Genomic DNA, 27628 nt, shown 5'->3' with positions numbered 1-27628 from the left:
GAAACTCTGGTTTAGTTTGGTGTTTACAAATATAAGTAGAGGAAAGGTAACCTTCACTGAGGGTTTGTTTACCTTGGGGCTGTGCTCTCCGTTCTAAGGCCCTGTTCACCTGAACTAACTCATTACTTGCCACAGCAAACCTATGGGGTAGGTACTGTTCTTACCCAGGCTTGCGTGAGGTGGATGAGGCAGATAGGGAGGTTACACCCTACTGAGTGCCTAAGAAGACTGAGACCCAATATTAGAGAAGACTTGGGCCTCCCAGCTCTAGCCCAAGGCATGGCAGTGCCTCTGTTGCATTCACATGCGCACAACACAGGGCAGAGTGGCTTCTGTCTCTGTTGATAACACCCCCACCCGTTCATTTTCAGGGTAGCAGATAAGTTGCTCTTGGGGCTCCCCACTCTTGCAGGCACAGCATCTGCAAAGAGTTGGAAAATCACAGCACCGGACTACCCCTGCAGACCCTAAGGAAGCCTTGCGGCACCAAGGGCATCTCTGCTGACTCTTTTGCTTCCGAACAGGCAAGGACCTGGTTGGCAGACTGCAACGACCAGCCGGGACAGAGACAGATGTTGCAGCTTTCCGAGGAGTGATTTCAGAAAGACCACTTTTGATGTGAGCTATCTTTGTGGGACTGGTCGGCAGCTCTGCGGGAGAGCTACAGAAGGGATAACGGAAAGCTCCAGGCTACAGCCTGTAGGAGGAACAGTCCAGTACAACATACCGTGTAAAGAGGAGTGGACCACCAGCAAGAAAGACAGGGAAGCGGGCAGCTAGTTCCCAAGAGGGGGGTTCTTTGGTACCCCTAAACATCCAAAGGCTGGCTCCAAGGATGGGATGGATGCAAAACTCATCATGTAGCTTGCTTACGACAGGAAGCCTCTGTTGCAACCACCTGGAGGACTTGTTAAAGAGATTGCTGGGTTGCACCCAAATTTCTAGCAAATTCCCAGGTGATGCTGATGCTGCCAGTCCAGGACCACTGTTTGAGAGCCACTGGCCTAGAACCTCCCAGTAGTTGTTAGGCTACCTGACTCTCTGAGGTCTGTCATCATTACTTAACTGCAAAGGACATTTTTACCCCACTTTCTTCAAATACAGTATTCATAGGAGCCACTGTTTCAAGCACAGCAAATGCACCAAACCTCCACTCAAGTTGTATTAAGAACGTGAACGTAAGCTTCACCCCAGCATCCAAAACAAAAGAACCTGGATCTATCATCTGTTTTAATTTGTTCAAATGGTTCCTTGCCCCCATTAACGTGAACGATTGGGAGTCAACCAGACTTAAAATTTATTGCGCATGGAACGAGAGCTATCACCTTGACTTGAGAACCCTTGAACCCTTTTGACCACGGTCTGAGTGGGACTTGGGAGTGAAAATGTGAGTTTCAGGTTGTTCTGAAATTCTCTGCCATGATACCTTGATCACAATAAATCTGATGTGCATGAAGCAAATCTTGTAATTACTTCTGGAGCCTACATCTGAAATCCAGATTGGTGGCTTGGTTTCGGCAACACACAGAATATACTTCTGGATTGCCACCATTTGTTTGTTTTTCCCATTCAAAAACTGTCTCTTTAAAGCTTGACTTTAATTTCCCATCAACCTTGGCCCTATGGGACTGATGTAGTAAAAACCCAACTTTTGGTCAGCAAATGAAATAAACTGTTTTCAAGACACATCTGGAGTAAATATGGATGGTAAAGAGGTGCTACTTTTACCATCACTTTTCTGACCATCCGTTTCACAAATTATTTACAGGTCTCTCAGAAACCGGCTTCTCTGTTACTCAGTCGGCTGAGAAGCGGCCAGGCCCAGCCACCGGCCCTGATGTGCTCGTTCTCATGTGACTCATTACTGCAAATGGAGGTGTTGGCCCCAACTGCTCTGGAGCAGCTGAAAACTATCTCATTATGTAGCACCCAATCAAGGCCTTTTTCTTCTTTCTTTTTTTAAATCCTCTTCTTGACTCTCACCACATGGAAGCGTTTTGAGAACTGGTTCTGAGGGCTTCGGGAAGCGATTCCGGGACTCCCCGCGCCGACGACAGGCCTCACTTTGATGTCTGTGCTAAATGGCTGTTCCGGGGAAGTGCGCGTTCTCTGATCCCCCACCCTCCTTCCTTCGTATCGCCACCAAACATGGAGGCTTTCTCAAATAGGTTTTGCAAAACCGAAAAGTTTCTGCACTTATTCCTAGTTTCCAAACTCTCTCTTCCAAAGCAGACCCAGTGTTTGTCCTCATTCCTGACGAAGCCGTACAGAAGGGCGGTCCCAGCAGTGCTGTGAAGGGAATATGGTCAATGATAACATAACAAACGTCTGTGAACACCTGTCGTGGGCCAGGCCCTGTGCTGAGCCCTTTAGATGTACTATCTCATGTAATCTTAAAAATGACCCTAGGTCTCAGCACTGCTATCGTTCCCACTTTGAAGATGAGAGAATTAAAAGAATACAGTATGTTCTATCTGGGACGACAAAGCCATTAAGTCTTATACAGCTATTACACTGTATAAGAGACAAACACAGGTTTAGAATGTGTGTCCTTTTTTAAAACTTAAAAGTGTAACATATTTAGAAAAACGAAAAACCCGGAATGTATATAGCTCAATGAATTTTCATAAACAGTCATGTAAAGAACACTCGAGCCAAAAAAAAAAAAAATACATTACCAGCACCCAGAAGCCCCTTTCCTGCACCAGTCACTAGCCACCCACTCTGCACAGGAACTGTTATCATGATTTCTTAGATCTTAGATTAGTTTTGTCAATTTTTGAACTTAAATGGAACCAATATGTATTGTTTTGTGTTCAACTTTTTTTTAATCCAATATTACAGTTGTGAGATGTATCTGTGATAGTGTAACAGTTTTTTCATTGCTGGCTAGTGTTCCATGGTGCGAACATACCAAAATTTATTCTGTTGTCAATGGGCCAGGGTTATTTATAAACTTGGGCCATCACAAATGATGCTATGAGGAACATTTTGGAACATCGTGCCTACTGATGACATATATGGATACATTTCTGCTGAGCGTATATCCATCTGGGAGTGGAAGTTCTGGGCACATTCAGCTTGAACACATACTGCTAGCATTTCAACCTGTGCATTATGAGTTGGCAAATGACTTGAGGGGTATTACAGACTGAACCGTGTCCCCCCCGCACCCCCCCCCCGCAAATTCATATGTGGAAGCCCCAAATTCCCATGTAACTGTTTGGAGATAGAGCCTTTAGGGTGGCAATTAATGTTAAATGAGGTCACAAGAGCCCTAATTTGACAGGATGGGCATTCTTTCAAGGAGTGGAAGAGACATCAGGGATCACTTGTTCTCTTAGCACATACCAGAGGACAAAGTGGGAAAGTGACCGTCTGTGGCCAGGAAAGAACAGAGTCCTCACCAGAAACCCAACCTGTCAGCACCTTGATCTTGGACTTAAGCCTCCAGAACTGCGAGAAAATAAATGTGTAAGCCACCCAGTCTGTGGTGTTCTGTTGTGACAGTCTAAATAGACTGATACAAGGGGAAAAGTGGTACAGAAGTTTGGGCTCACCTCAATGAGCTTGCTTTCTATTTAGGATCTTGGCCTTTCTTGTTCTGGTGTCCTGGCAACTCTGAGCTCACAGCTTCGTCTCTCCAGCTCTTGGACTCTGCGAAAGCTCAGGTCAGGGCTGCGGCCTCTTAGTGGCTCTCATGTGGTTTTCAGCCCCTCATCCTTGTGCCCCTTCCAACATGGCAAAGCCTTGAGGGAAAACAGGCTTTGAGGGTGGCCTGTCAAAGTTTACTCTGTCATTACTGGAAATAGAAATCTAATTGGTAGTTGTTAAAACAAGGAACTTACGAATAGCTGTAAGAAACAGAACTCCAGCAGGACTAACTCAGCAATTCTGACCACTTTCAATTACAGTATTTCTCAGGGTCAAACACCTATTCAAGGGTAGAATCTGCTGGTTTTTGAAATATCAACCTGACACAATTTTTTCCTCTAAGGAGGTCTCTGTTTGGAACCCACACTTTCTAGATCTTTGTTAGAGAACAGAGAATTTCCTAAAAGGATAGGCGATTGCCCTCAGAATGATCAGAATTGCCTGGAATTGTTTTGGGGGAAAAAAGATGTTTAAGAAATACAACCATTCAGTGGCACTTGAATAAAATGTCCCATTTGGTGACTGAAAATCAGAATCACAGATGAATCCCAAACAATGCGCTCAGAGTCAGGAAGCCTGGTCCCAAGGCCCATCCTATTCCCCCATTAGAGGTGGGGCGCTGGGGGACTCAGCCACTTGGTGCCTCAGTTTCTTTGGCTGTATAAAGGGAATACTCACATTTGTCAAGTGTTTTCAAGTCTCCAAAGCACAGGTGATCATCTTGCCTCAGGAACACCCTCAGCACTGCTGGGGCTAACTCCCAGCACTGACTGCAGGGCTGAAGTCTCCGCCTCCTTCACTGGTTTCTGAGCACCAGGTGGAGGCCGTCGCCTGCCCTCTTTTTATCCTCAGTACCTTGCCTCACACATGGCGGGCACGGAATGACAAATGGCGTGCTCGGGCCTGTACCAAGCACACAAGGGCTCTTTCCACACCGGCCCCGAGTGTTCCCCAAAATGGTGTGCCACACACTGGAGGGCAACAGTGTTCCCGGCGAAGTCGGTAAGTGGAGTTGTCCCATCATGGGAAATGGTCAAAATCACTCTAGAAAACCCCTTAAACAGCCCACAAGGTACAATTCGGGTTTCGTACTGCGGCGCATAACAGCATCTAGTATAGCAATCTTTAGGCACTGTCAATTTTAAGAACTAGAAAGGAAACCAACGACCCAGCATTCAAAGCTCTCTGCCCCTGTAACACCTATGGAGCCCCTGAAATGACTGGAGATATGTGGTGAGGGCTGAGAAGGCCCACTCACCTACTGTGTGTCCTCATCCATTCTGCTTTGACCATAAAGCCTCTAGGACTTTTACACCAGAATTAGAGCTTTTCACTGTGAAGCAAAGTGCTGTTCAGGCTGGGTTCTCAAGTCAGTGACTAGCCTGGCTCCTGGCACATCCCTCCTTTGGAGAGTCCGAGAGCTTGGTAAAGGCTCTGAAAAAGTTCCGGATACGTTTAACTTACATCCAGTTTCCCAACCTTATCTGACACTTGTTTCTTATTGGCACATGGTACCTACTAACATTCTATGAAACATCTTCAGTGTGACATGCCACGGATGGAGCCCTAGACCATTACTGAAAACTTTTCTGACTTATTTTATAAACAATCCTTGTTTACCTGCCTTCAGGGCAGAGAGACTCAGAACAGATTGGAAGGAAATAAGGGTGAAGAAGGTTGTCAGATTACAAAGAAAATGGACGGCTAACATCCTGGCAGGAATGGAAGGCACAAATGAATCACAAAGCACCCATGGGCTTATCTTCAGGGGTTCAACAAATATTGTTGCATAGTATGATCATGGAGGTTCAAAAGAAGAGCATTTGGGTCCATAAGAGAAGGGGACCTCCTTGGTAAGTTTAAGATGGTAGGAATACATTTATTACATTTCACCAAGATGAAAATGTGTGGGCATCTAAAGGCAAGACTCAATAGTTGGGGAGATGCCCACAACAGTAGCAGGTAAGAGAGCCATCCCTTCATCCGCTGCTCTCGACCTTCCCCCCTTCACACTCGTCCTCTCCCTTCACACACTGTTCCTAATCAGCCCTCTCGACAGAGGCCATGCCAACTGTTCCAACAGACTTCAGATCCTACAGGTGTCATAGAGTCTTGAGTTCTGTTAGCCGGGAAGGCACTGTGGGGAATATTAACCCAAAATGTTCTTTTTAAGGAGGAAAGTCCAATGAGTTGATTTCAAGATACCAGAACATAAATAAAAGTTTATCTTTTAGGTCACGTCCACTTGTGAATCAAATTCAGTACAGGAACGAAGAGACTGCATCCCAGTCCATACTGGTGGTGTCCTTCCCAGGGCCCAAGGCCACGGAGTCAGTCTTCAGTGTAAGAAAGCCTCTCCATCTGTTTTTGTTTTTTTGAGGGAGAACATTCAAAGGAATTGTTCACAGGAGCAGGATCCTCAATCCCCTCTGCTTTCCACTGTGTCAGACATAGCGATTGTTCTCTTAAATAATCACCGTTTCCATCCTCACTCGTTATATTTGGACAGTTTCAGCCGGGGGATGATGTTCATGGACTGCAGCTCCTGGAAGAGCAGCTTGCAGGCATACGGGATGCGGAGGGAGGACACGTGGCACGAGGACTTGCAGTAATGGCACCTGAAACCCAAGTCCGCATGTTAGAGGGACGGGGACTCAGAAACCAAGGCCTGCGTGTAGAAGTGCAAAGTTTCTCTACAAAAGTCTACCACCGTCCCATCAGTTCTATTCTGTTTGTCAGGGTTCAGTCTTGCTATCAAATATGTGCAGATATGTGCCCCCCCACCCCACCTCCCGAAAAGCAGCATCCAAGGAAGCAAAAGAAAAAAACCAAAACAAATATCACTCCTGCAGTTTTAAAAGCATGCAATTTTAATCAGTTACTACTATGCTTCTAGACCATTCTCTTTAAAATGCAAAACATCTGCCTATTTACTTATTTTGAATGAGGCCCAGAAATCTGAGCCATCTCGAAGTTATTCAGATTTAGACTTTGGCATTGTGGAAAGCTTTTTAAATTGATTCAATCTCCATGTATTTGATAAAAATCTATTACTGTACTATTCACGGCAAGATGCTCAACAATTACAATTTGATCTGTCCCTGAGACACCTGGAAGTGTGATGGGGAAGATAAGACTTTCATATGGAATGTGGTGAACAATCCAATGCGATTTATTTTTCCAGTGCTCTTCAAGTTTGGTTCTATCAGAAGAAGCTACTGTACTTACAATGTTCTCTCCCTGTGTGCACGTATTCCCAATTGATCCCTACAACAGCCCGTACTCCTAATCAACATGCCTGCTATGCCAAGGAGGGTTGTCTTTTCTCTTCCTTCAGGAAGAGCTAGTTCACTAAACCTAGGTTTTAAATCAATGGCTACAAATGATGAAGAGTCCCCAGGAAGAAAGTGAACTATCTTCTGAGGTTTCAGATGAACACAGGACTTCATCCTGTACCTCAAGGGTCTGGGGCAGTCAACAGAGTGGGTAAATGAGTGCAAGAGATGAACATGGACTGAGGCTTAGAGGATTCAGTGCTGACTAGGAACTGGAGGGGACTCCATCGTGAGCAGGAAGGGCCATAGTGGAAGGCAGTAAGGCAATATGAGTACAAGTGTAAACGTGCATATTATTTGATTCATCGCCAAGTGGCAAAGATGAGCGCATGAGAACGTTCACGGTTTATAACAGCACAAAGCAGGAGACTGTCCAAGAGGGAACTGGTTTGTAGTTACAGGACATTTACACAGAAGAATACTGGGCAGTCATTAATCGTGATGATGTACACTCATCTTTGTTGAAATATAAAGGTGTTCAGGACACACTCTGGAGTCAAAAAAGAAGTTTGCTCAACAGCCTGGTCCCAAGGAGGTCATCGGATGGGTTTCAGGAAATATATGAAGCCCCCAAAGTCATATGTAACAACATTTTTTTCTTTTTTTTTAAATTTTTTTTTTTTTTAAATTTTTTTTTTTTTTCAACGTTTATTTTTGGGACAGAGAGAGACAGAGCATGAACGGGGGAGGGGCAGAGAGAGAGGGAGACACAGAATCGGAAGCAGGCTCCAGGCTCTGAGCCATCAGCCCAGAGCCCGACGCGGGGCTCGAACTCACGGACCGCGAGATCGTGACCTGGCTGAAGTCGGACGCTTAACCGACTGCGCCACCCAGGCGCCCCTTTAAATTTTTTTTTTTTTTTTCAACGTTTATTTTTGGGACAGAGAGAGACAGAGCATGAACGGGGGAGGGGCAGAGAGAGAGGGAGACACAGAATCGGAAGCACAACATTTTTTTCTAAAGACCTCCTTAATACATTTTTTTTTAAAGTTTATTTATTTTGAGACAGAAACAGCACAAGCTGGGGCGGGACAAAGAGAGAGGGAGAGAGAGAAAACCCCAAGCAGGCTCTGCGTTGCCCCTCATGTGGGGCTTGAACCCACAAAGCCGCGAAATCATGACCTGAGCTGAAACCAAGAGTCGAACACTTAACTGAGCCACCCAGGCGCCCCAATACATTATTGTTTAAGAACTATGTTTTTAATGTGCCTGGCTGACCTCATTTATTCAGGCATCATGTGGATGCTTTAATTAAATTGGAGAAATGGATTTAACTGCAGCAACTTCTTGCTGATTCTAGGTCACTCTGTGACTTCAACCCAGGCTTATCTGTTCAGAACTTCCATACTTGCTGGTTCATAACCCAGAAAGCCCACTAATCTTTTCTATTATTAAATATTTCTCCATCACTTAAAATGCTCCTATGCATGTATGTATGTGCATATATAAATGCATATATTTATACACATATATAAATTAAAAGCTATTATATTACCTTACCCTGTGTCTGAACAATTTCAAAAGGAAGAAACTTGACACAAACAACAGTTATGTAAACTCACTTCTTAGGGCAAAGGCGGCAAAAGGGGGAGGTGGCTGTGGCTTCACAGGAGAAATCGCTGTCCAGTAAAATGTCCTCTATGAGCTAATTATCTTAATAGGGATTTTCTTTTTTCTGTTTTCCTTCCAGACCTCTCTTTTGTGACTTATGCCCTTCGTGTCTTCTGCAGAACAACAGTCTTGCTGTAAACATCCCCATAGCAATGCCTTACTAATGTGCAAATCACTGACAAAAGGCCAGTTTCAAGGTTCTGAACTGCTCTAATTACTCAGCCTTCATTGTGCTGTTCATTAAAGAACGACTGCCTCCCACACACGCCGTGCCCCCTCCCGCACAGCCTGCACGCACGGGCAGGTAATGATGGCAAAGCCACGGCATCATTATGCTCCTCTGCCAGAGCGCGGCACATGCGGAGGCTGCTAGACGACCACACTGGGGTAGGATTTTTTTCTGTTGGCAACAAGGGGACAAGCAGGCCACTCAAAATCAGACACACAGCATATCCAGGTCTGTTTAATTACAGGAAAGACCTTAAGGCGTGTAACCTGATTTAGCCCCTTTTCAAAGGATTGCTATTAAGATACACAAGGAACACCTGAGCTTCGAAATTAGGCACTGCCATCACATGATGTCTAGATGAGACAGAAATGAAGCAGGAAAGAAGAATTAAACAGAATAATATTGAGATCAATAATTGCTTTCATTAGTTTCCCTGAATATTCAGTGAAAGAGACGGGAAGGTTTTCAAAGTCTGTGAGTGAATCTGGTCTACTGCTCTCTTTCTCTCTTAGGTGGTGGGCACAGGAAAAAAAGCAGAGAGGATGGAAAAGGAAAGGAAAAATTTTTTTTAAGTTTACTTTGAGAGATCAAATGAGTGAGCGGGGGAGGGGCAGAGGGAGAGGGAGAAAGAAAATCCCAAGCAGGCCACACACTGTCACTGCAGAGCCCGACACAGGGCTTGATCCTATGAACCACAAGATCATGATCTGAGCCGAAATCAAGAGTTGGATGCCTAACCGACTGAGCCACCCAGGCGCCCTGGAAATTCTTTTTGAAGTTTCATGATCCCTATTGTTAATAAAGTGACTCTTCTGTACCATTTTTTCAAAGTAAATTACATAAAAATCCTTGTGCCAAATTGGAAGATTTCAGCATAGTGGAATTGGTCCCAGGGAGCTTCCTACTACATTTGTGTGGCTGTTGTTACACAGCCAGGACAATAAAAAGCAAATTCAATATGCATTTCAGAAGATGAACAGACGTCTCAGAATTGAGGCAACCCCCCCGCCCCACCCCGAGTCACCAATATAAGAAAGAGCCAGGCTTATGCTTAGATTAATAATGTCACCCATTTCTGCACCCTCAGGAAAGGAAAGAGCTGCAAACGGCCACCTCCTGTGTCTGTTTTTAAATGAAGTGATTTCTTCACAGACAAGTCTCATCAACTTCTCTACACCAAAAACCATAAAATAACTGGCTAAAAGGTTTTGTCATTAACCTAGCAAGGTATATACACTACGTCCTAAGATGCCCCTCACTCTGACTCTTGATTGGCTTTATTCAGAATAACAAAGAGACTGGAGGCTTAGGATAGCAAGAAGTCCCTGCTTTTAGGGGAGACTCAGTGGGGCAAAGGTGGCCCAGGTATCCCTGGAACTCACTCGGGCCCAATTCTATCTCCCAGGGGACGGCGCCTCCCTAGGGAAAAGGGGCTCTGGGAGTGCAGGTGAGGGGTGACAAGGGAGTAAAGACTGTCCCTGGGGCGCCTGGGTGGCTCAGTCGGTTACGTGTCCGACTTCGGCTCAGGTCACGATCTCGCGGTCCATGAGTTTGAGCCCTGCGTCGGGCTCTGGGCTGATGGCTCAGAGCCTGGAGCCTGCTTCAGATTCTGTGTCTCCCTCTCTCTGACCCTCCCCCATTCATGCTCTGTCTCTGTCTCAAAAATAAATAAACGTTAAAAAAAAAAAATTAAAAAAAAAAAAAGGGAGTAAAGATTGTCTCCTGTTCCTGCAGCACCTGCTTTGGAGCTCGTGAGACCTCGTCTCTGAGAGAAAAACAAGCCAAGACCGGCAAGCTACGGGCTCTCCTGCCTACAAGGTAAGTCAGGGCTCCGGGTCGGGACTGGCCCGAAGCAGACCAGTTGTTCCTTGGCAGGAGAGTGGAACATTTATGAAGAGGAAAGACCAAAAAATACATAGTTTCATCTTTTAAGCTGGACTTTGTGTCCTCAACTCTGCACAGAAATGACAAATTTCATGACTTACATACTTTATCTATTCGCTACCCTCCATATGCAGGGTTAGTTATCATTTAGCAATTGTTTTTCACTAAGCAACCACCAGACCCCAGGCTGCAGGAGGTATAAACAAGAGAGAATGCAGTTAGAAGGAACTAGGAGATAAGTTCCCTGTGAGCAGCCATTCACTGGTCTTATTCACCCCCATATTCTGGGGCCCAGAGAGTATCTGGCACTTAGCAGCCTCAAGCTGTTAAATGAATGACTGAGACAGACCTCGTTGCTACCATCACGGAATTCAGTCCCAAGTGTGTAGCAGTTTGCTACGCAGGGAGCACACAAACAGGTGTCAGGGTACCAGGTCCTGGTCCTGCCTGTCCCCAATTTGCCATATAACGTGGAACAACACACACGGCTCTTTGGGCCTGAGGTTGAGTAAGGCTGTTCAACACATGTTCTCTAAAGTTTCTAGTTACAGGGACACCGGGGTGGCTCGGTCGGCTGAGCACCTGACTTTGGCTCAGGTCCTGACCCCATGGCTCACGAGTTCAAGTCCCACGTGGAGCTCGCTGCTGTCAGTACGGAGCTAGCTTCGAATCTTCTGTCCTCCCCTCCTCTCTGCCCCTTCCCAGCTTGCGCTCTCTCAAAAATAAATAAATCTTATGAAAATAAAAAAAAGTTTCTAGTTATAAAATGCTATAATTCTCATAACTAAGAGTGAATCTGCTAGGATTTTTTAGAGGTGAATAGTGTTATAAAAGGTGTTTGAGGAGTACCTGAGTAGCAACCGACTCTTGATTTCAGCTCAGGTCACGATCTCACAGTTCGTGAGTTTGAGCTCCACATTGGCTCTGCACTGACAGTGTGGAGCCTGCATGGGATTCTCTCTCTCCCTCTGTGTGCCCCCCCACCCCAACTCTCTCTCTCTCTGAAAAAAAATAATAAGCAAACTTAAAAAAAAAGTGTTCGAGATAACATTAAGAAGAAAACAAAGTCTATACTCCTTGGGTCCTTAACCTCTAGTGGCGTAGAAAGCAGAACATGAGGTAGACAAACTAAACAGGTACATATAAAATCCCCAATTCTAGGAATGCATGGATGGGGAAGGTTGGAGAATATGTGGGTGTGCTCCAGGGTCAATTCTTGAGCTGTGATTTAAGAGGCAAGGGGTGTGAGAGACATATGGTATCCACTTACCAGCCAGAATACCCCAGAAGTCCACACTGCCCACAGACATCCACCTCAAAGGCATCACTTGAAATCATTAGTCTCTCTAGTAAAAGCATACTGGCTCCATAACCGATTAAACAGTCACGTTCCATCTCTCCAAGACGCAAACCGCCGTCACGAGATCGACCTTCGGTGGGCTGCCTTTGAAACAAGTTAGACAAACGTGTCATTTTTACATTAAACAAACAGAGGGGCCGCATCACACGCTGGCGGAGAGCACACGGCTTCAGAGGAGGGTTCACCTGGGTCCAAATCACTTACTAGACGGTGACCTGGAGTTGGGGGCTTAGCTCGCCTCTCAGCTGCATTGGCAAAATGTAAAATTTAAGGCTCCCAAAGAGCCTTAAATGAGAGGAGATGTAATACTAGTGATTGCTACTGTTATTATAATTGAGTGATAATAAAAAATAATTGTGTAATATTATATGATATAAGTTAATATATAATCATATAAAGCAGCAGAGCTACCATTCCTACTACCATCGCGATATCGTTATTGTTAGGATAGCACAGTCCTCAGGTCAGGAAGATGGTCTTTTGAGTATTTTCAGGGATATTTCAGTTCTGTTATTTCAAAGTGGAGAAACTAAGCAGAACAGATTGTGGAAGAAACCTGGGTCCCCAGTAGTTCCTGCCAGGGCTCCAGGGAGAAGCAGCTCCAGGTTATTAAGAAACAAACATGGAAAGAAGCAAATGGAGTTTTATAAAATTTGGACTAGATGAGGAATCATCTGGGAGGACAGAGTGCTTGAGCCAGAAGGGAAGTTCCCCAGAGACAGGGAAAGTCCTGTGTGTCCCCTTCAGGTATGAAAACACTCTATTCCTCCTTAGAGGGGGCACTTCAGCTGGGAGCTAGGAGTCCCCTGAATGGATTCCCTGGGGCTGATGTATCTGCCGTGCTTGAGAATACTTTGAAAAAGTTAAGAATCTAGGACTCAGAGATACAACTGGGGGATTCTGAAACCACACAGGCAACCCCACCCAGGTAGTGACGCCACAATGTCTAAAAAAGAAAAAGTGAGCTATCTCCCTGGCTGGCTGATTTCGGGGTGACACTCCTTAAGCAGGAGTGGACCACAAACCTTGTTTGCTCTATCCCACAGCATCTTTTACTTTTTACTGTTGCCACCGATTTTCCAAAGAGAAAGGTAAACAGAGCGGGGCCAACATGTGCTCAAATTTTACCTTATGTTGTTGCTAAAGGTTACATTAGGAACTAGACTTGAGTTGTAGATTATTTGTTCAAAGACAATTTACATATAAAAAACTGACAAAAAAAAAAAACTGACAAACAGTAAGTCTAAATGAAACAAATAGTCTACATGAACACACCATTAGTAGAAACTTCCTTACTGAGCACAACTTATGTACGTCTTTACCTGCTGACAGAACACCTGGGGTAGGAGGGTCCCTCTCTCCCTGACCACTGAACAAGTGAAGGTGGCCGGATCATACATGAGCAGAACCCAGACTTGAAATAAACCAAGTGAGATAAGGGACTAGGAATGGGTAAATGCACTCTTGGCAGTCTTCCCACGGAATGCACTAAAGTACTAAAGTAGTAAGTTTTTTACACAACGAAGCAAAAACCGTTTTGACACTTGTTACTCTGGAATCGATCTTAGATGTTATAACTGAAATGAAGGCTCTGGAGGGACCGCACTCAGGGGAGAGATACACCCAACCCAAGCAGGGTCTCACTGCTGGGATCATTGGTGTCCTGAGAATCTCAACTTCTCTTCCCTCTTCTGCAATTTTGAGCACACATGTCTATCATTTCAACAGCCATATGCATCTGCATCATGGGATTTAGCCCTCCACCCCCCTCCCTTGGTCTAAAAAAGTAAATTCACCTACTAGTTGTTTCATCGCCGGTCCTGTCCCTATTGTAACATCTATGCCGTGATCAGTGAAGGCAGGCAGGGAACTGGGTATTTCCTGAGCATCCCCCATCGATGGGCACTATACATATATTCTATATTCAAACCTCTGACATTCACCAGCACGCCGTGAAATGGGCATTAGTGTCGCCACTTCACGTAGGAGAAAAACTGAAGCTGCGAGAAGCTAAGTGATGTGTCTGAGGCTTGTGGCAGAGCCACAAGGTGGAGTTGAGTTTACGTCCATGTCTCTCTCTGGCTTCAAGGCCTGTGTTCCCTCTCCTGGCCCAGGACTCCTCGATGTTGGCATGAGAACCATGCTGAACTGGGTAATTCTTTGTGGTGGGAGCTGCCCTGTGCATTGCTAGGTATGTAGCATCATTCCTGGCCTCCACCCACTGGATGCCAGTAGTTTCCCCCCTGTCCCATCTGGTTGTGACATTCCAAGATGTCTTCAGACATTGTCAAATCTCCCCGGGAGGTAAACTTGCTTGTGGTTGAGAACTACTGCCCTGGACTATGCTTCTCCAACTAGTACTAAGTACACGTGATATAGTACAAGCAATGTAATACTAAGAACTAAGCACTAAGAACACGTGAAACAGTACCTGCAATTTCTTCCCAACAATTATACCCATTCATCAACACGCAGACACTGTGCTTGGAACTGAGGATGCGCTGGCGAATGGGGCACAGGTGGACCTCCTGGAGCTTACTCGAATGAGCAGGCAAGTACAGGTGCCTTATGCTCCAATAACACAAATTTTAAGAAATGAGTTGTGGCTTGGGCTCCCAAACAAAGTACGTATGTGTTTTCTGTGTACACACGGCAGCCCACAGGAGTATCCACGTGTGTATCTATGATGTGTAAGTGTGTCTACGTTCTTATATATGAACCTTTTTGAATGAGACCACGTTTGCAAACAGGTACAGGGTCAACGAGCATGTTAGGCGACTACTGGCAAGACCTTCAATGGGTCTGCTCTTGTGCCTATGAAACGATTTTTAATCGGCTGCTATTTTTTCATGCTAACCAGACATATATGACTTTTGCTGATGCCCAGCACTCCAAATTTTGACATCTCAGGGAAAGAGGAACTTCACCGAGTCAGCTTATTGCTGTATCTGGGCAATGCAAGGTAGACTCGACTGCATTAGAAATTCTTTTTGTGAATGCTTTTCTCTTACCTGGTAAGAACAGCTCGTGGGCCCCGCGCCCGGGCATGCATCTTATCCAGCACCATGTGCTTCAGTTTCTGATAGTACACGGGGCCAAAATAGATGTATGCTTCTAAGGGCTCGCTGAAAGAAAAGGTCAGAGTTTTGGGCTAAGAAACCAAGTTTGGGCTAACAACAGACAGCCTTTTCCAGGACCCCTCAATGGCAGGGCCTTGCTTCAGACCAGGTTTATGAATGAGTGGGAGAGAATGATTTTCATTGTGCACTGAATGAAAAGGCAAGATCCTGAAATATAAAAATACCATGGATACGTTAGAAGACACACTGTTTAATTAAGAAATAAAACCTTAAACAGACTATGAAAAAGTATGTAGAGGAAGGTCCCTCCTTCACTGTCCTCGCCCTCATCAGGCTACTACCTTTTCTTGCCTGGACTCTTGCACACAGGCCCTGCTTCTGCTCATATCCCTTAACGATCTTCTTTTCACAGACAAACCAGGGTGATTCCTTCTAAAGTGTAAATCTCAGCACTAATCTGTATCATCCAAATTGTGTAACACAGCAATAAGGTCTAACATAATCTGGTTCTTGCCCACCTCTGACTCATTTCCTGTTGCCTTTCCCCATTGCTCATTCCACTCCAGTAACATCGGCCTCTTCATTGCTCCTCAAATGTAGGAAGCCTGTCTGCCTCGGGGCCTTCGCATTTACTCTTTCCTCTGCCTAAAACATTCTTCCACCAGGTATTCACATGGCTGTCAAGCATCTCACCTCCTCAAAGACTTTCCTTTCCCTCACCACCTTATCTAAAGAGGAGTCCTGCTCCCACCCCATCACCGTGCCCCTATGCTATCTCAACGCTTACCTTGGCTTTGCTTCTTCAGAGCACGGATTACCACTTGGTATTATAATCCACGTTTAGTATTTCCCTGATTATTGCCTGTCTTCCCCACCTGAAGTAAACTCCTCAGGATAAGCACTTGGTCTCCTCTGCCACTGTGGCTCCAGCACTACTAACCCTGTCTGGCACATAACTGGCGCTCAGTAAACGTCTGTTAAAATACAGCTGACTCGATGCATCCTTCGAAAAACTATAGTGAAAGCTGTAAAGGACAGTGAACATTTCAGTGCTTTGACAGGAGAAACCTTTTTTCTGTAGTTTGGAGCAATAGCAGGCAGGGGATTAAAGCCTCTGAACAATGTGAACTGTCCCAGAACGTCCTCAGAAGAAAGGGGGCTTATTTTAAAATGAAGAAACAGGCACAGAGGGTCTGAGAGGTTTATCAGAGCTGTGGAACGGGCTGAGGCAGATCCAGGGCACTCCCTGCCACGCTGGCCCGTCTTGAACCCCGTACGTTGGGCCACAGCACGATGTGCGAGTGGGAAGAGCAAAGGCAGCGAGCTGTGTGGCAGAGGTTCCATCAAAGCTCTTGGTCCCTCCTGCTTGCTTGTCTTCCACCACTTTCAGCGCCATAGGCTTTTCTAGCTGTCTGGCCACCGCACTGGCTTAAGGACAGCCAGGTAAGTGGGGTGCAGGACACAATGGACAGGGTGTCCAGAGATACCACTCCTGTCCCAGCTCTGTCACCCAGTAATTACATGACCTCTTTACCTCAGTCTTCCTAGTTGTCCAACAAAGGGGTCAGACCAAGGTTCTTTCCAGCTCTGAGAGTCAAGGTTCCAATCCTCCACAGCATGGTTGCTCGTGGCAGAATTTATGGAACTCTGTCACCTAATGCCACCCCATCCCCAAATGAAGAGAGCCGTGTGCAATTTTCCCTCCTGGTTATCTCAAGGATGTGGCAAGGGGTGAAGCTGGTGGGTGAATGTATTCGCAAGCCCTTTGGAGAACTTTCAACTAATAAGCTAAACTAATGTTTCTCAAACTCTGCCTCTTGAGATGAATGGCAAACACAGGAAAACACTAGCTGGGGCGTAGGGGAAGATGGTGTAGACAGAACCTGAAGTAATCTATCAGAAGCAGAGCATAACCCATCCAAATCTGTTAGTAAAATGATGTTTAGAAGGCCCATCAAATCCATTCACTGGATCTGCACAGTTTCTGGTCAACTCCATTATTTATGGACGAGGAACAAAGACCAAGACCATCAGTTTCGCCCTGACAACTGTAATTTTTGAAGTGGACGTCAGCTACCTTCAGTGCGTCACTTTGGAAATGGACCATTATTCTCTTCCTGTAATGCGATTTTCTAGAACATCTCGGGCTCGATACACCTAGGGAAATCTATGTTATCACAGTTTGGATAGATCATTTTAGAAAGCACTCAATATTTTCAAAAGATACACATTCCAGCCATTGTAATCCTATCTGGCCGATCTACATGCAGCACAAATCAAGCCCTGGGTCCTTACGCACGCCTCCACACCCAGGTTCACTTGTGTTCAAGCAGGGTGAAGCCTCAGAAAAACAGTATAAACACCATGTCCCAGAGTTTTATCCAGGGTAAAACACAATGTGTGTCTTAACTTAAGCAGCTAATTTGATCCTTTAAAAGGATGTGTGAGTCAAGTTTCAAGAGCCTGTTTGCCCCAGGGTAACAGGAGGAGCCAGTGCTCAGCCCAGGAGAAGGCGCTTTCCCTTCCGCAAACTCACCTCAGGTGAGTGGAGGTCTGTCCCTTGGGAGATGTCAAACCCACTTCTCCTCTGCAGGAAACACACTCTTCACATGGTCTTCCCTTCTCATCCTCTGTAGCACCCACCCCCTCAGAGACATCTCCTAACCCATTCTTTCCCTTCATTTCGGTGAGAGCTATTTGTACTGATTTGTTCTCGGTTCCTTTACTAACAAAATCTTTATGGAGCACCTGCTGTGTGCAGGCATTGGAAATAAAACAGTCAACAAAACAGACAAGCCCTGCTCTCACGGAGGAGACAGGTAACAGTATTAGGCAGCATTATTACATGGGGTGTCTGATAATGATGAACGCGACAGAGAAATTTCAAGTAGAAAATGGGCAGTACAGTGAGGTGTAAGTTTTAAATTGGGAAGTCAGGGTAGGTCCTGCTAAGAAGTTACCTTTTGCCATATTTTTGCAGTAAGTCTAGTAACAAATTTTAGTGGTCGGCTCCCTACTTCAAGGACCATGTTTATTTTGTTTCCCATTATATACCTAGTACCTAGCACACATCGTGAACGAATACACAAATGCTAGGACTCAGAGCACTAATTATCAGAGCACTGTCAGAGCACTAATTACCTGATATTCATCCTGTTAATGCAGAGAAAGTTCAGTGGTTATGGGATTTTACATTACATACAATTAAAAGTCGTATCGATATCCTATTTTGGTAAATGAACTCTCTTCTACTTTTAAAATGATAGCCTCACCAGTAAGAACAGCACTCCTTAACTTGTCAGTTTTCTGATTTGGATTTCCTCCCCCCAGCACTGTTTTACTGAGATATAACTGACTTCTACTGTGAGCAAGTTTAAAATGGGCAGCATGTTGATCTGATCCACTCATCTATTGCAAAACGATTACCACTGTGGCTTTAAGCTAACCCCTCCATCACAAATTCAGATTTTCTTGTGTCTGATTTCTTAAAAGAGTAAAACTTATCCTAAGGTGCACCACAAGGGCTCTTACCTCTTACTCTAATAAAATCACGCTTTTCTTTAAAATGTCTAAAAACACACTTACCCTGTGATGCCAGATGTAACATAGTCTTTCCCCAAGTAGTTATAACCATGGCGGACGAGGTCTTCACACACGTCCTTCACTTTACTGCCTCCAAACGCAGTGCCATAATGGAACCTGCCGTCCAGCACCCCGGCCTTGCCGGCCAGCAGCTCGATCAGCTTTCCCACCTGTGGGGTCGAACAGCCTTAGTGGGCAGCTTCCTGGGGTACATGAATTCTGTCTGTTTAGCTGTGGCCTACTTCCCCAAACAGCTGTGAGACGGCAGTGAATAGTTACCACTCTCTCACGTGTGACGCTTGGAAAAGCCTGACGCGTGGGATCCAAGTTTATGCCCCCAAAAGCCCCACGAGATTGGCACTGTTCTTTCCCTCAATGTACACATGAGGGAACTGAAGCACAGAGAGGCTGAGCAGCTTTCCCAAGCTGCACAGCCGGTAAGTGGTGGAGCCAGGATTGCAAAACAATAACCATGGAAGGGAGATACAGTAAGGTTAACACAAGAGGTTCTTTTTGCTGAGGGGCACGTGCATCCCCCAGAAGACTGCTCTTGAAGGAAGGGCCGGCACGCTTTGCACTCCCTCTCTAGAGGAGGGTAACCTAGCACTGTCAGGAGCTAGGAACCTCTTCATTTGGCAAAAGGGTCAAAGGGCCCTTTCTAAAAATAACTTTCAGGCTCTCACGGCCGACACTCCCTACGAACCCACTCCTGCCTTCTTCCTAAAAAGCAGTACCTCTGAAAAACGTACTGACCGTCATTCGCGATGGGAAGCCATGTGGGTTCATGATGATGTCCGGACAAATGCCAGAATCACAAAACGGCATGTCTTCCTGAGGGACGATCAAGCCACAAACACCTGGGGAAGAGAAGATCCCGTGCCATGTAAAGCACATCAGCAGAAAAGAAGACTGCAGTGCTTAACTGGCAGCTCCCCACCGCTATCTCTACAGCCTTCTGCATGGTCTCCATCAAGAGTCACAAGAGCCATTTCCAATCATCTTGCCAGATGATACAATTTGAAAACGGCCGTCCTTGCAGAGAGCGTCGCAGCCTGTGGACTGGCCTGCTGGCACGACACCCGCTGGTGCTGTCAGGCTGCTCGCCCAACCTCTCCCGCCACGGAGACCCAAGAGCGACAACTCCGCTGGGCCCCGGCCCCTGAAGCTTCAAGTCAACAGCGATTTCGCTCCTGGTCAGCTAGTCTGCGATCTGCTACCTCCCACCGCCAAATCACAGGAATCCGACTCCTCCGCCAAACACAGAACTACCTGTCTGACAGGTGTGTTCACATTGTGGTTTTAAAAAACTGTGATAAGGAGGATCCGAGTGGGGCTGACTTGCTAATAGGGCACCCATCAGCACTGGCTGATGGGCTAGTTTTTGCCAGGGCTTCCCTGGCTGAGCCTAAACTGCCCTAAGGAATTTTAATTCCTACCACTTACAACACATTAGGAAAATGATCTTTGATTGAAGCTGTAAAGTTGAACAAGAAAATTAAATGCCAGATCATTCTTGGAAGAAAAGACTGGAATTAGAAACGTAATTCTAAGAAAGAAAACAGAACAAAACCCTACCAGTTCTATGCACACTACTGATGGTCTCTTACATTATTTTATTACTCTCTTCATATTATTCCAACCTGTAGGGGATTTTGTTGCTTAATTCCTCTGATTTCATTTTCTTGGTAGGAGGGATGGGGCATCTTTTAGATTGTTAACCGCAACCTACACGATTTGAAATTGGAAAACTAGTGTACAATGGCATTGGATGGAGAAATAAAGTCCTTTCACACTTACTAAGATAAAATTCCCTTTCCCTTGTATATAAAGTTATCAAGTATGTGCACCTACTGCACAGAAACTGCTCTCCAAGAAATTCTTCATTCCTGTTTGATTTCTACATAATTACTCCAACTATTTTGAAATAAAATTTTTGTGATGTGTCCTAATCACCAAAAGCTAAAGTCTAAAGAAAAAGAAAGCCATGTGCTTTCAGTATTGGTTATTAATATCCCGATTTCCAGCGGCTGCCTACAATATGGTAATCAGGTTCGTGGTATTGAATTCTAGAGCACGTAGGTACCATAATTGGCTTTTTGGTTGAAACTGTACTGTTTATTATAAAGAACGTATGCTTTCCTACATGAAGAACAGGAACAATCATTCAGTTCAGTTTATTTCAAATTCAACTACGAGGTCTTAGAATTTAAATCAAGCAGAGTGTGTGATCCCTTTTTCCTTCCCTTCAAAAATCCATCTTGTCCACACTGAAATTATCTGACAAACACTTGGGCTACTGGGAAATCTACTCTGAAAGAGATCAAATTGTAAATCTAGGTGCACCGACAACAACATTGTGTAGCAGCGAACAAAATGTTAAAAATGGCAGTTCCTGCAGAGGCCGGTCCTGGGATGTGCTCTGGAGAGAGTGTCACTTTGGCTGGTGAGGAGGTGGAGGGTTTGGCTATCTCCCTTCAAAACAAAACCAAAGGAAGACCTCAGCACCCTTCAGTAGCAGTTCACAGCGGGGAGCCAGAGTCCACTGCCCCCCCCTCCCACCCCCAGCAACATGAGGAGGTGGGAGTGAGGGGCAGGAGGTAGAGCAGCTCCGGAGGAAGCAGGGGATACTTATAATGGGGGGGAGGGTGAGGAGAGAGGTGATTTGCATTTTGGTATTTTTAGTTTTAGTTGACACGGTTAATCAAGCCAACTTAACTTAGCTATGAAAACAAAAGCAATGCTCCTTCCCCTGAAATCTGAATCTCTAATAACTTTGCTTGAAACCTGATTAAAATGTAGTACCGGTTTTCCTTTTTTGGGAAGTAATTATATCAGCCCCTTTTTGACCCTGCATTTAAAAATACATGTAAGTAACTTTGGGTTTTTTTTTCCATCCCATTATAGGAACTGCTTTGGCCACATCCAAATCAAGGGCACCTGTAAGCCAAAAATTAAATCTTAGCTAACTTAAAATTACTTTAGGCTCTGAAAACCCTTTTATATGCCAAGATGGTTCCCATAGCAGACAGCCCTGTGTTGTTTGTTTTGTGTGAAAGTGAATGATAAAAGATCCATGAAATCGACACAGAAAGCCAGAACAGCAGAAAGAACTGAGGGCTCTCCATCACTGGGGCTTCTACCCTCTGCTGACTCGCGGAACAATGGAAGCTACACATCCAACTGCAGATCTAACACAGCTGTGCATTTCATTAGATGAAGAGCACTAGTGACACAAGTAAATAATTAACTTATTCTGGTCCGCTGACTGTGCTTATGAGACCAGTCATAGCTGACAGATTTTAATACAAGTTAACACAAAGAAACCATAATGAGCTTAGAAGTTAAAACAAAATATTTAGACAGAATTTGATGATCTTGAATCTCAAATGAGACAGATGATTTTTAAAAGTTTGTATTTTACGGAATTCATTAGGGGCGGGGAGAAGAGAGCTCGCAGGCTTAGAACCAGACTTTTCTTTTTTTTAAAAAGGTACTTCTCAGTTTCAGAATTATTCCAATCCTTCATCAAAGCAAAGGAAGGTTTCTTGTCTTATTTTCAAATGAAACATTAAAACTATTTTCTCTGAGGATGGAGGCATAAAATTTCTCCCAACATTTAGAACTCTTAAGAAGTTATGGGCACTTTCCCTTAATGCTAGTTTAAAAATGTAAATGATATGCAGTCCGCTCCAGTGTGTTAACACTCCCCTGGATCCTTGAAAAGACGATGGACTACAAATAAACCATATCTAATGGAAGCTGTTGTTGAAACAATTACCGATTCCTACCTTAAATGCTTACACAGCATTTCAGATTTTAAAATAAAATTTCATCCCCTGGCTCACGCTGGTGTCTTAACCCCATTGTTTATAGCACAACCTCCTGGCAGCGAAATGCAAATGCACCAGTTTAACAGGGCTCGGAATGTGTAATGGACTTACAGGGGCCAACTGGGAAGTAGACCCCAGCCTACACTCCAGACCTTTTAGGAGCTAAAAATATGTAACAGGGAGAAACTAGAACACAATGTCAGAGCACAACGGTTCCACAGATACCCCATCGGTGATGTATTATTCCATCAACATCAATATTAATTTCAAATGTAAAGGTGAAGAAGTTGGGGAGTCTAAACCCACAAGTCTGACCCCCAAGCCACGCAGGAAAGGCAAACCTGGGGACCCACTGTCACAGTTGTCTGTGTGCCACCCCCTAAGCACTGGAGGATCTTACGCCAATTTGTTATGTCTATTTCCGTAGCCTTGCAGAACAACGTATAAATCATTTTAAGAATAGGTTTGCCCCACGAAAGTTGAGTTAATCCAATGAATCATTATTAGAAAGTATTTCTAATTATAAACAGCAAATGACTTGTTCACAAGTCATTTTTGGCTTCTTTTTTTAAAAACTAGTTTTAGTGTAATGGACCATTCTTAATTCAAATAGAAAAAAATAAAAGATAAAACAAAAGATAAGGAAAAACAAAAGCATTCTAGTACCATGTCAAGACAGGAAAGGGAATAGAACTGGCAGGAGAAAAGTGTAATGACATTTTTAATTCAAGAGCTGCTGTTTTTTTTTTTTTTTTTAAATTTTATTTATTTTGAGAGAGAGAATCACAGACTCCGAACCATCAGCACAGAGCCCAATGTGGGGCTTGAACTCACAAACTGAGATCATGGCTTGAGCCGAAATTGAGAATCGGACACTTAACCCACTGAGTGACTCAGGAGCCCTGAGGGCTCTTTTTGATGTGACTTCAGTGTGTTGAGAACGGACTAACAAATCATTTTCTATTTTGTTGATAACCAGGTCTCACTTGAACATCACGCTCTGCTTCACTGTTTTAATTAAAAAAAAAAAAACTATTTTTTGATTTGACGGGGGGGGGGGGGGACAGCATGTGCATGGAAGCGGGGCTCGATCCCACAACCCTGGCACCATGACCTGAGGCAAAATGAAGAGTCAGACACTCAACTGAGCCACCCAGGTCCCCCTTGCTTTAACTTTTATTAGTAAGTCTACTGTCTCGTGTAAGCACTTTTGGATGATGTAGGCCACTCTGAGGCTGGTATCTTAGGACCCTTCCTTTCCTGAGGGAGGAAAGAGGATCCTGTCCCTCAGTTACCAAGCATATGTTCCGGATGAGGGCTGTGTCAGAGGTGGCAGGAGGGGGCTCAGGACTCAACCCCACAGACAGGTGTCCTGTACAGATTTCAGTGACTGAATATTGAAAACGAGAACATTTATACAATTCAGCTGGAGACATTCTCATGTTCTAAATGATGCAGAGTACATTGGGCAATGGGTTCTGCTGAAATAATACTAATCAGAGGCTAAAATGATCTACTTTGACCTTCTGTGCGTACTCACCTCTTAGATAAGCTATTTATTCTGCAGAGTTTAACGCTCTCAGCACTAAGGCGGGGTGAAGTGCTGCTGTGATTTTTCTTTATCTGTCCCAGTGTAAGAAAAGTGTTAGTGTTTTGTAGAGAAGTAATGGTATTACTTGGTATTAATGAGGTTCGCAGACTTGGGGAGGCGGGGAGGAGAGGGTTCCATCCGCAAAGGGCTCATCACCCCCTGGAATCTCAGATCAAGGCAGAATATCAAGGAATCAGGGGACCTTCCTTTGACTCCCTGAGGTTCAAGCAATACAGTGTTCCTGTGGGAGGGAAAGCACCACTTTCTGGTGAGCCTTGGTTGTTTGGTCTTTGTAATGGGAATAATTAGCACCTATCTCATGAGGCAATTGTGTTAGAAGACCAGATGAACTAATGTCTGAGAGGTACTTTAAGGTCCTTAGAGAAAGGCAGCATCTAAACACAAGGAATTATTATTATATAAGAAACCTAATTACTCTCAGCAGGAAGCAAACTAGCAAAGCAGAGGAGACCAGCCTAATGAATAGAAGGAGCAGTAGCTGTGGCACTAACTGGATGAAGGGGCCGAAAAGGAGCTCACTCGGCTGGGCTGTTGAGATCATCTGACATCATCAGGATGGTGTCCCCTACCAACTTTACAACTCACAGGCCCCGGGCTGCAGACTTCCAGAGCGAAATGGTTTACTAAGTGATGAAAGGGGGGGGTGAGCAGCGGGGATGCTTTCCAGTTTGACCATTTGTATCAAGTAAAACGCGTTTTTGCTTTGAATAAACTCATCTCGATAAGCCTTTGTATATTCAGAAATGTGAATCTTTAAATCGAAACATAAAGGCTAACACAGGTGGTTCCTCCTTTCTTCCTTCCCTCCTTTCCAGTTACTGAATTAACCTTCTTTTATTTTTCACACCACCACCTTAAATAATCCCCAGGGGGAGGGGAGGAGACAAAAACTGTTGAATCATATTAGCTTTGTTTTGCCGTTGAATCACTTCCAGATCTATCACATCTCCTGCCATATCCCAGTTGACATAATTTTAATTTGGCTCTTCCTTACATCTTAACAGATAAATAATGCATAAGAAAACTTGATTAGCTTTCTTATTAAAACATCACTCTAAATGAGAGGAGGCGCTAGAAGACAATACAGTTTTTACACGGCTTTCCCATGAGCAGTTGAATGGTTTGATGTGATAAATTTGCATAGTCTGAAGCACACAAAGGGCTGATTAATTGAAACCCTTACAATGCTTCTGGAAGCAGCTATTGTAAAACAATAACCATAGGAACTTTACAAAATACACACGGCTCAATGTGTCAAGAGCTTAATAAAATGTGTTGAGGCTACACTATTTGGAAACAGAATTGGAGATTTTTATTCTGGGCCATAAAACACTAAACACCCTAATTTCAAAGCTTTAGTTGGATATTTACTGAAAGGTCAGAGGGTTACTAGCTAGCGACCCAAGACCAAAATTTGTTCTTAAGAAAGTAAATGAAATAAAATCTTCTTACAATTAAGGGGTCCATGTGGATAAAATAATCCTGATTTCTAGCATTAAACTAAGAGTTCCCAGAATTTGTTTTCAGACCAAAATTCTGAAGGGTCACTTGGCATCCTACACCTCGTTCTGGGGCTCACACTGTTAGCTCCTTCAGCCTCCTTCTCCCCTCCCACTTAGAATCTTTCATTCAAGCAGGATCAAGCAAAGTAGGGAGCCAAAGACATCCAGACTTTGAAGCTTCAGTCTGGCAGAGAGGATTTTAGGCGGCCTCAAGTGCTACATGTGTACAAGGTACTATTATTATTATTTTCAATCAGAGTGTTTTCATTCTCTCGGTATTAGAAAACAGAATCCAGAAAAAGGAAATAAATTAAGACCCGGAAAAAGCAAAGTTTTTAACCAAAGCTTGTTTAACCAACGAACTTTCCTCTCAGCTTTTCTGCCACTCAAGAATTGACATGTTCTTACTTCCCACAGCCTTTCTCCCAACCGTACAAGGATTCTGTAATGTGTTGGGAAGTCAGGGTAGTTTTTTTTCCTCTAATACACATTCAACCAAAATCTTAATACGTTAATTCAGCAAGTTGATGAGTAACTTTTATTAACGCAAAATAGAGAAGCGAGTGGCTTTGTAACAGAACTGCTGCTGACAGGCGAGGGTCACAGAGGACTCTTGCAAACCATTTTATCTGTAAATATGTGATCCTTATGAACCAAAGATACTCTGAACCAGTCCATGAAAACACTGTATTTTGATAAGACTATACTTCTATTTTAAAACAAAGGTTGGCTTTGCTCTGTTTAAACTGGCTGTCTGAGGATTTAGGGGGAGATTCCGAGGAGCGCAGGCCATTATCTCAGATTTGCAGTTATTAAAAAGCTTCTGTTTGCCAGGACAAACACTCTTGCTCAAATACAGTTTTTCCTCTCCTCAGGAATACTATTTGGTATTGCTGCCCAATTCTGTGATCTACAGGACCTTTGTTGGAGGTGCTAATCCTTTTTCACATGAGAGACTGAGAAATGTTCTTTCAGGGAAGTGATATATTGCTTCCCCCCCCCCCCCCCCACATCAAAGGAGTCCACTTTTCCTCCCTCGTTGTGAATGGCAGCAAAAGTAGGAGGAAATCTGGAAATATAATAATTTGGTTTGCCTGTACACTGAAAGGATACTCAACTTGGGAACTCCCTAGGCTAACAGATAATTTCTGTTAATTTTTTTTTAAAAAGGGGGAAATCTGCTTGCCCTTTCTTTTTTTAAAAAATTTTTTAAATGTTTATTTTTGAGAGAGAGAGAGAGAGAGAGAGACAGCAACAGCACATGAGCAGGGGAGGGGCAGAGAGAAAGGGAGACAGAATCTGAAGCAGGCTCCAGGCTGTGAGCTGTCAGCACAGAGCCCGATGCAGGGATCGAACCCATGAACCACGAGATCAAGACCGAAGCTGAAGTCAGACACTCAACCGAGCCACCCAGGTGCCCGTGTCCTTCTAATAAATGCAGTAACCATCAGAAAACACAAAGCTCAAGATAAAAATGTCTGCCTTGGATGAGTTCCCTTCATATAGAACTTATACATACCAAAGTTCAAGAGACTTAAATATGTAATTTTGATTTTAATAAAAACTCTTGTTTTAAACATGACTCCAATCACATTATATGTGAACGTCTTTTTCTATCTTCAACTCTACTGACGAAGACTATGATGAGAAAACATAAAGAACATTCCAGAACCACGTTCTACTCTCTTTTGCCCCATGCAGCATCACTCTGCCAAGTCCTTCTAAGGCATCTACAAATCTAGAATACTTGGAAAAGAGAACAAAACTTCAGGGTTTTAAAACTTCTCCCCAACTGAGATTAAAACAGACTAAATAAAACTGTCCTTCTTTTGTAAACAAGTACAACAAATTCGTATTTTGCAATTTTAGTAAAGAATGCACTGCTCTAGAGCTTCTTGATTCAAGTCCCAGCTCTTGGCGGGGGGGGGGTGGGGGGGTGGGGGGGTGGG

At 44.3% G+C, this 27628-nt stretch overlaps 1 protein-coding gene across 1 annotated transcript in view; it reads right to left on the bottom strand.

Moving 5' to 3' along the window:
• Nucleotides 1-5508: 5508 nt before the first annotated feature.
• Nucleotides 5509-27628, bottom strand: part of POLR3B (RNA polymerase III subunit B) — a 104620-nt gene continuing 82500 nt past the window's right edge. The window contains exons 24-28 of the mRNA XM_030320436.2: nt 19489-19592; nt 18739-18905; nt 15085-15198; nt 11984-12157; nt 5509-6272 (exon numbers count right to left, since the gene is read on the bottom strand). Of these exons, the coding sequence (XP_030176296.1) occupies nt 6143-6272; nt 11984-12157; nt 15085-15198; nt 18739-18905; nt 19489-19592 (689 nt within the window). The 3' untranslated portion in view covers nt 5509-6142. The remainder of the gene's footprint in view (nt 6273-11983; nt 12158-15084; nt 15199-18738; nt 18906-19488; nt 19593-27628) is intronic.

Source organism: Lynx canadensis, chromosome B4 (assembly GCF_007474595.2).
Source record: "Lynx canadensis isolate LIC74 chromosome B4, mLynCan4.pri.v2, whole genome shotgun sequence".
Taxonomy (NCBI): domain Eukaryota; kingdom Metazoa; phylum Chordata; class Mammalia; order Carnivora; family Felidae; genus Lynx; species Lynx canadensis.
This window is presented reverse-complemented; position numbering and strand designations above follow the sequence as displayed.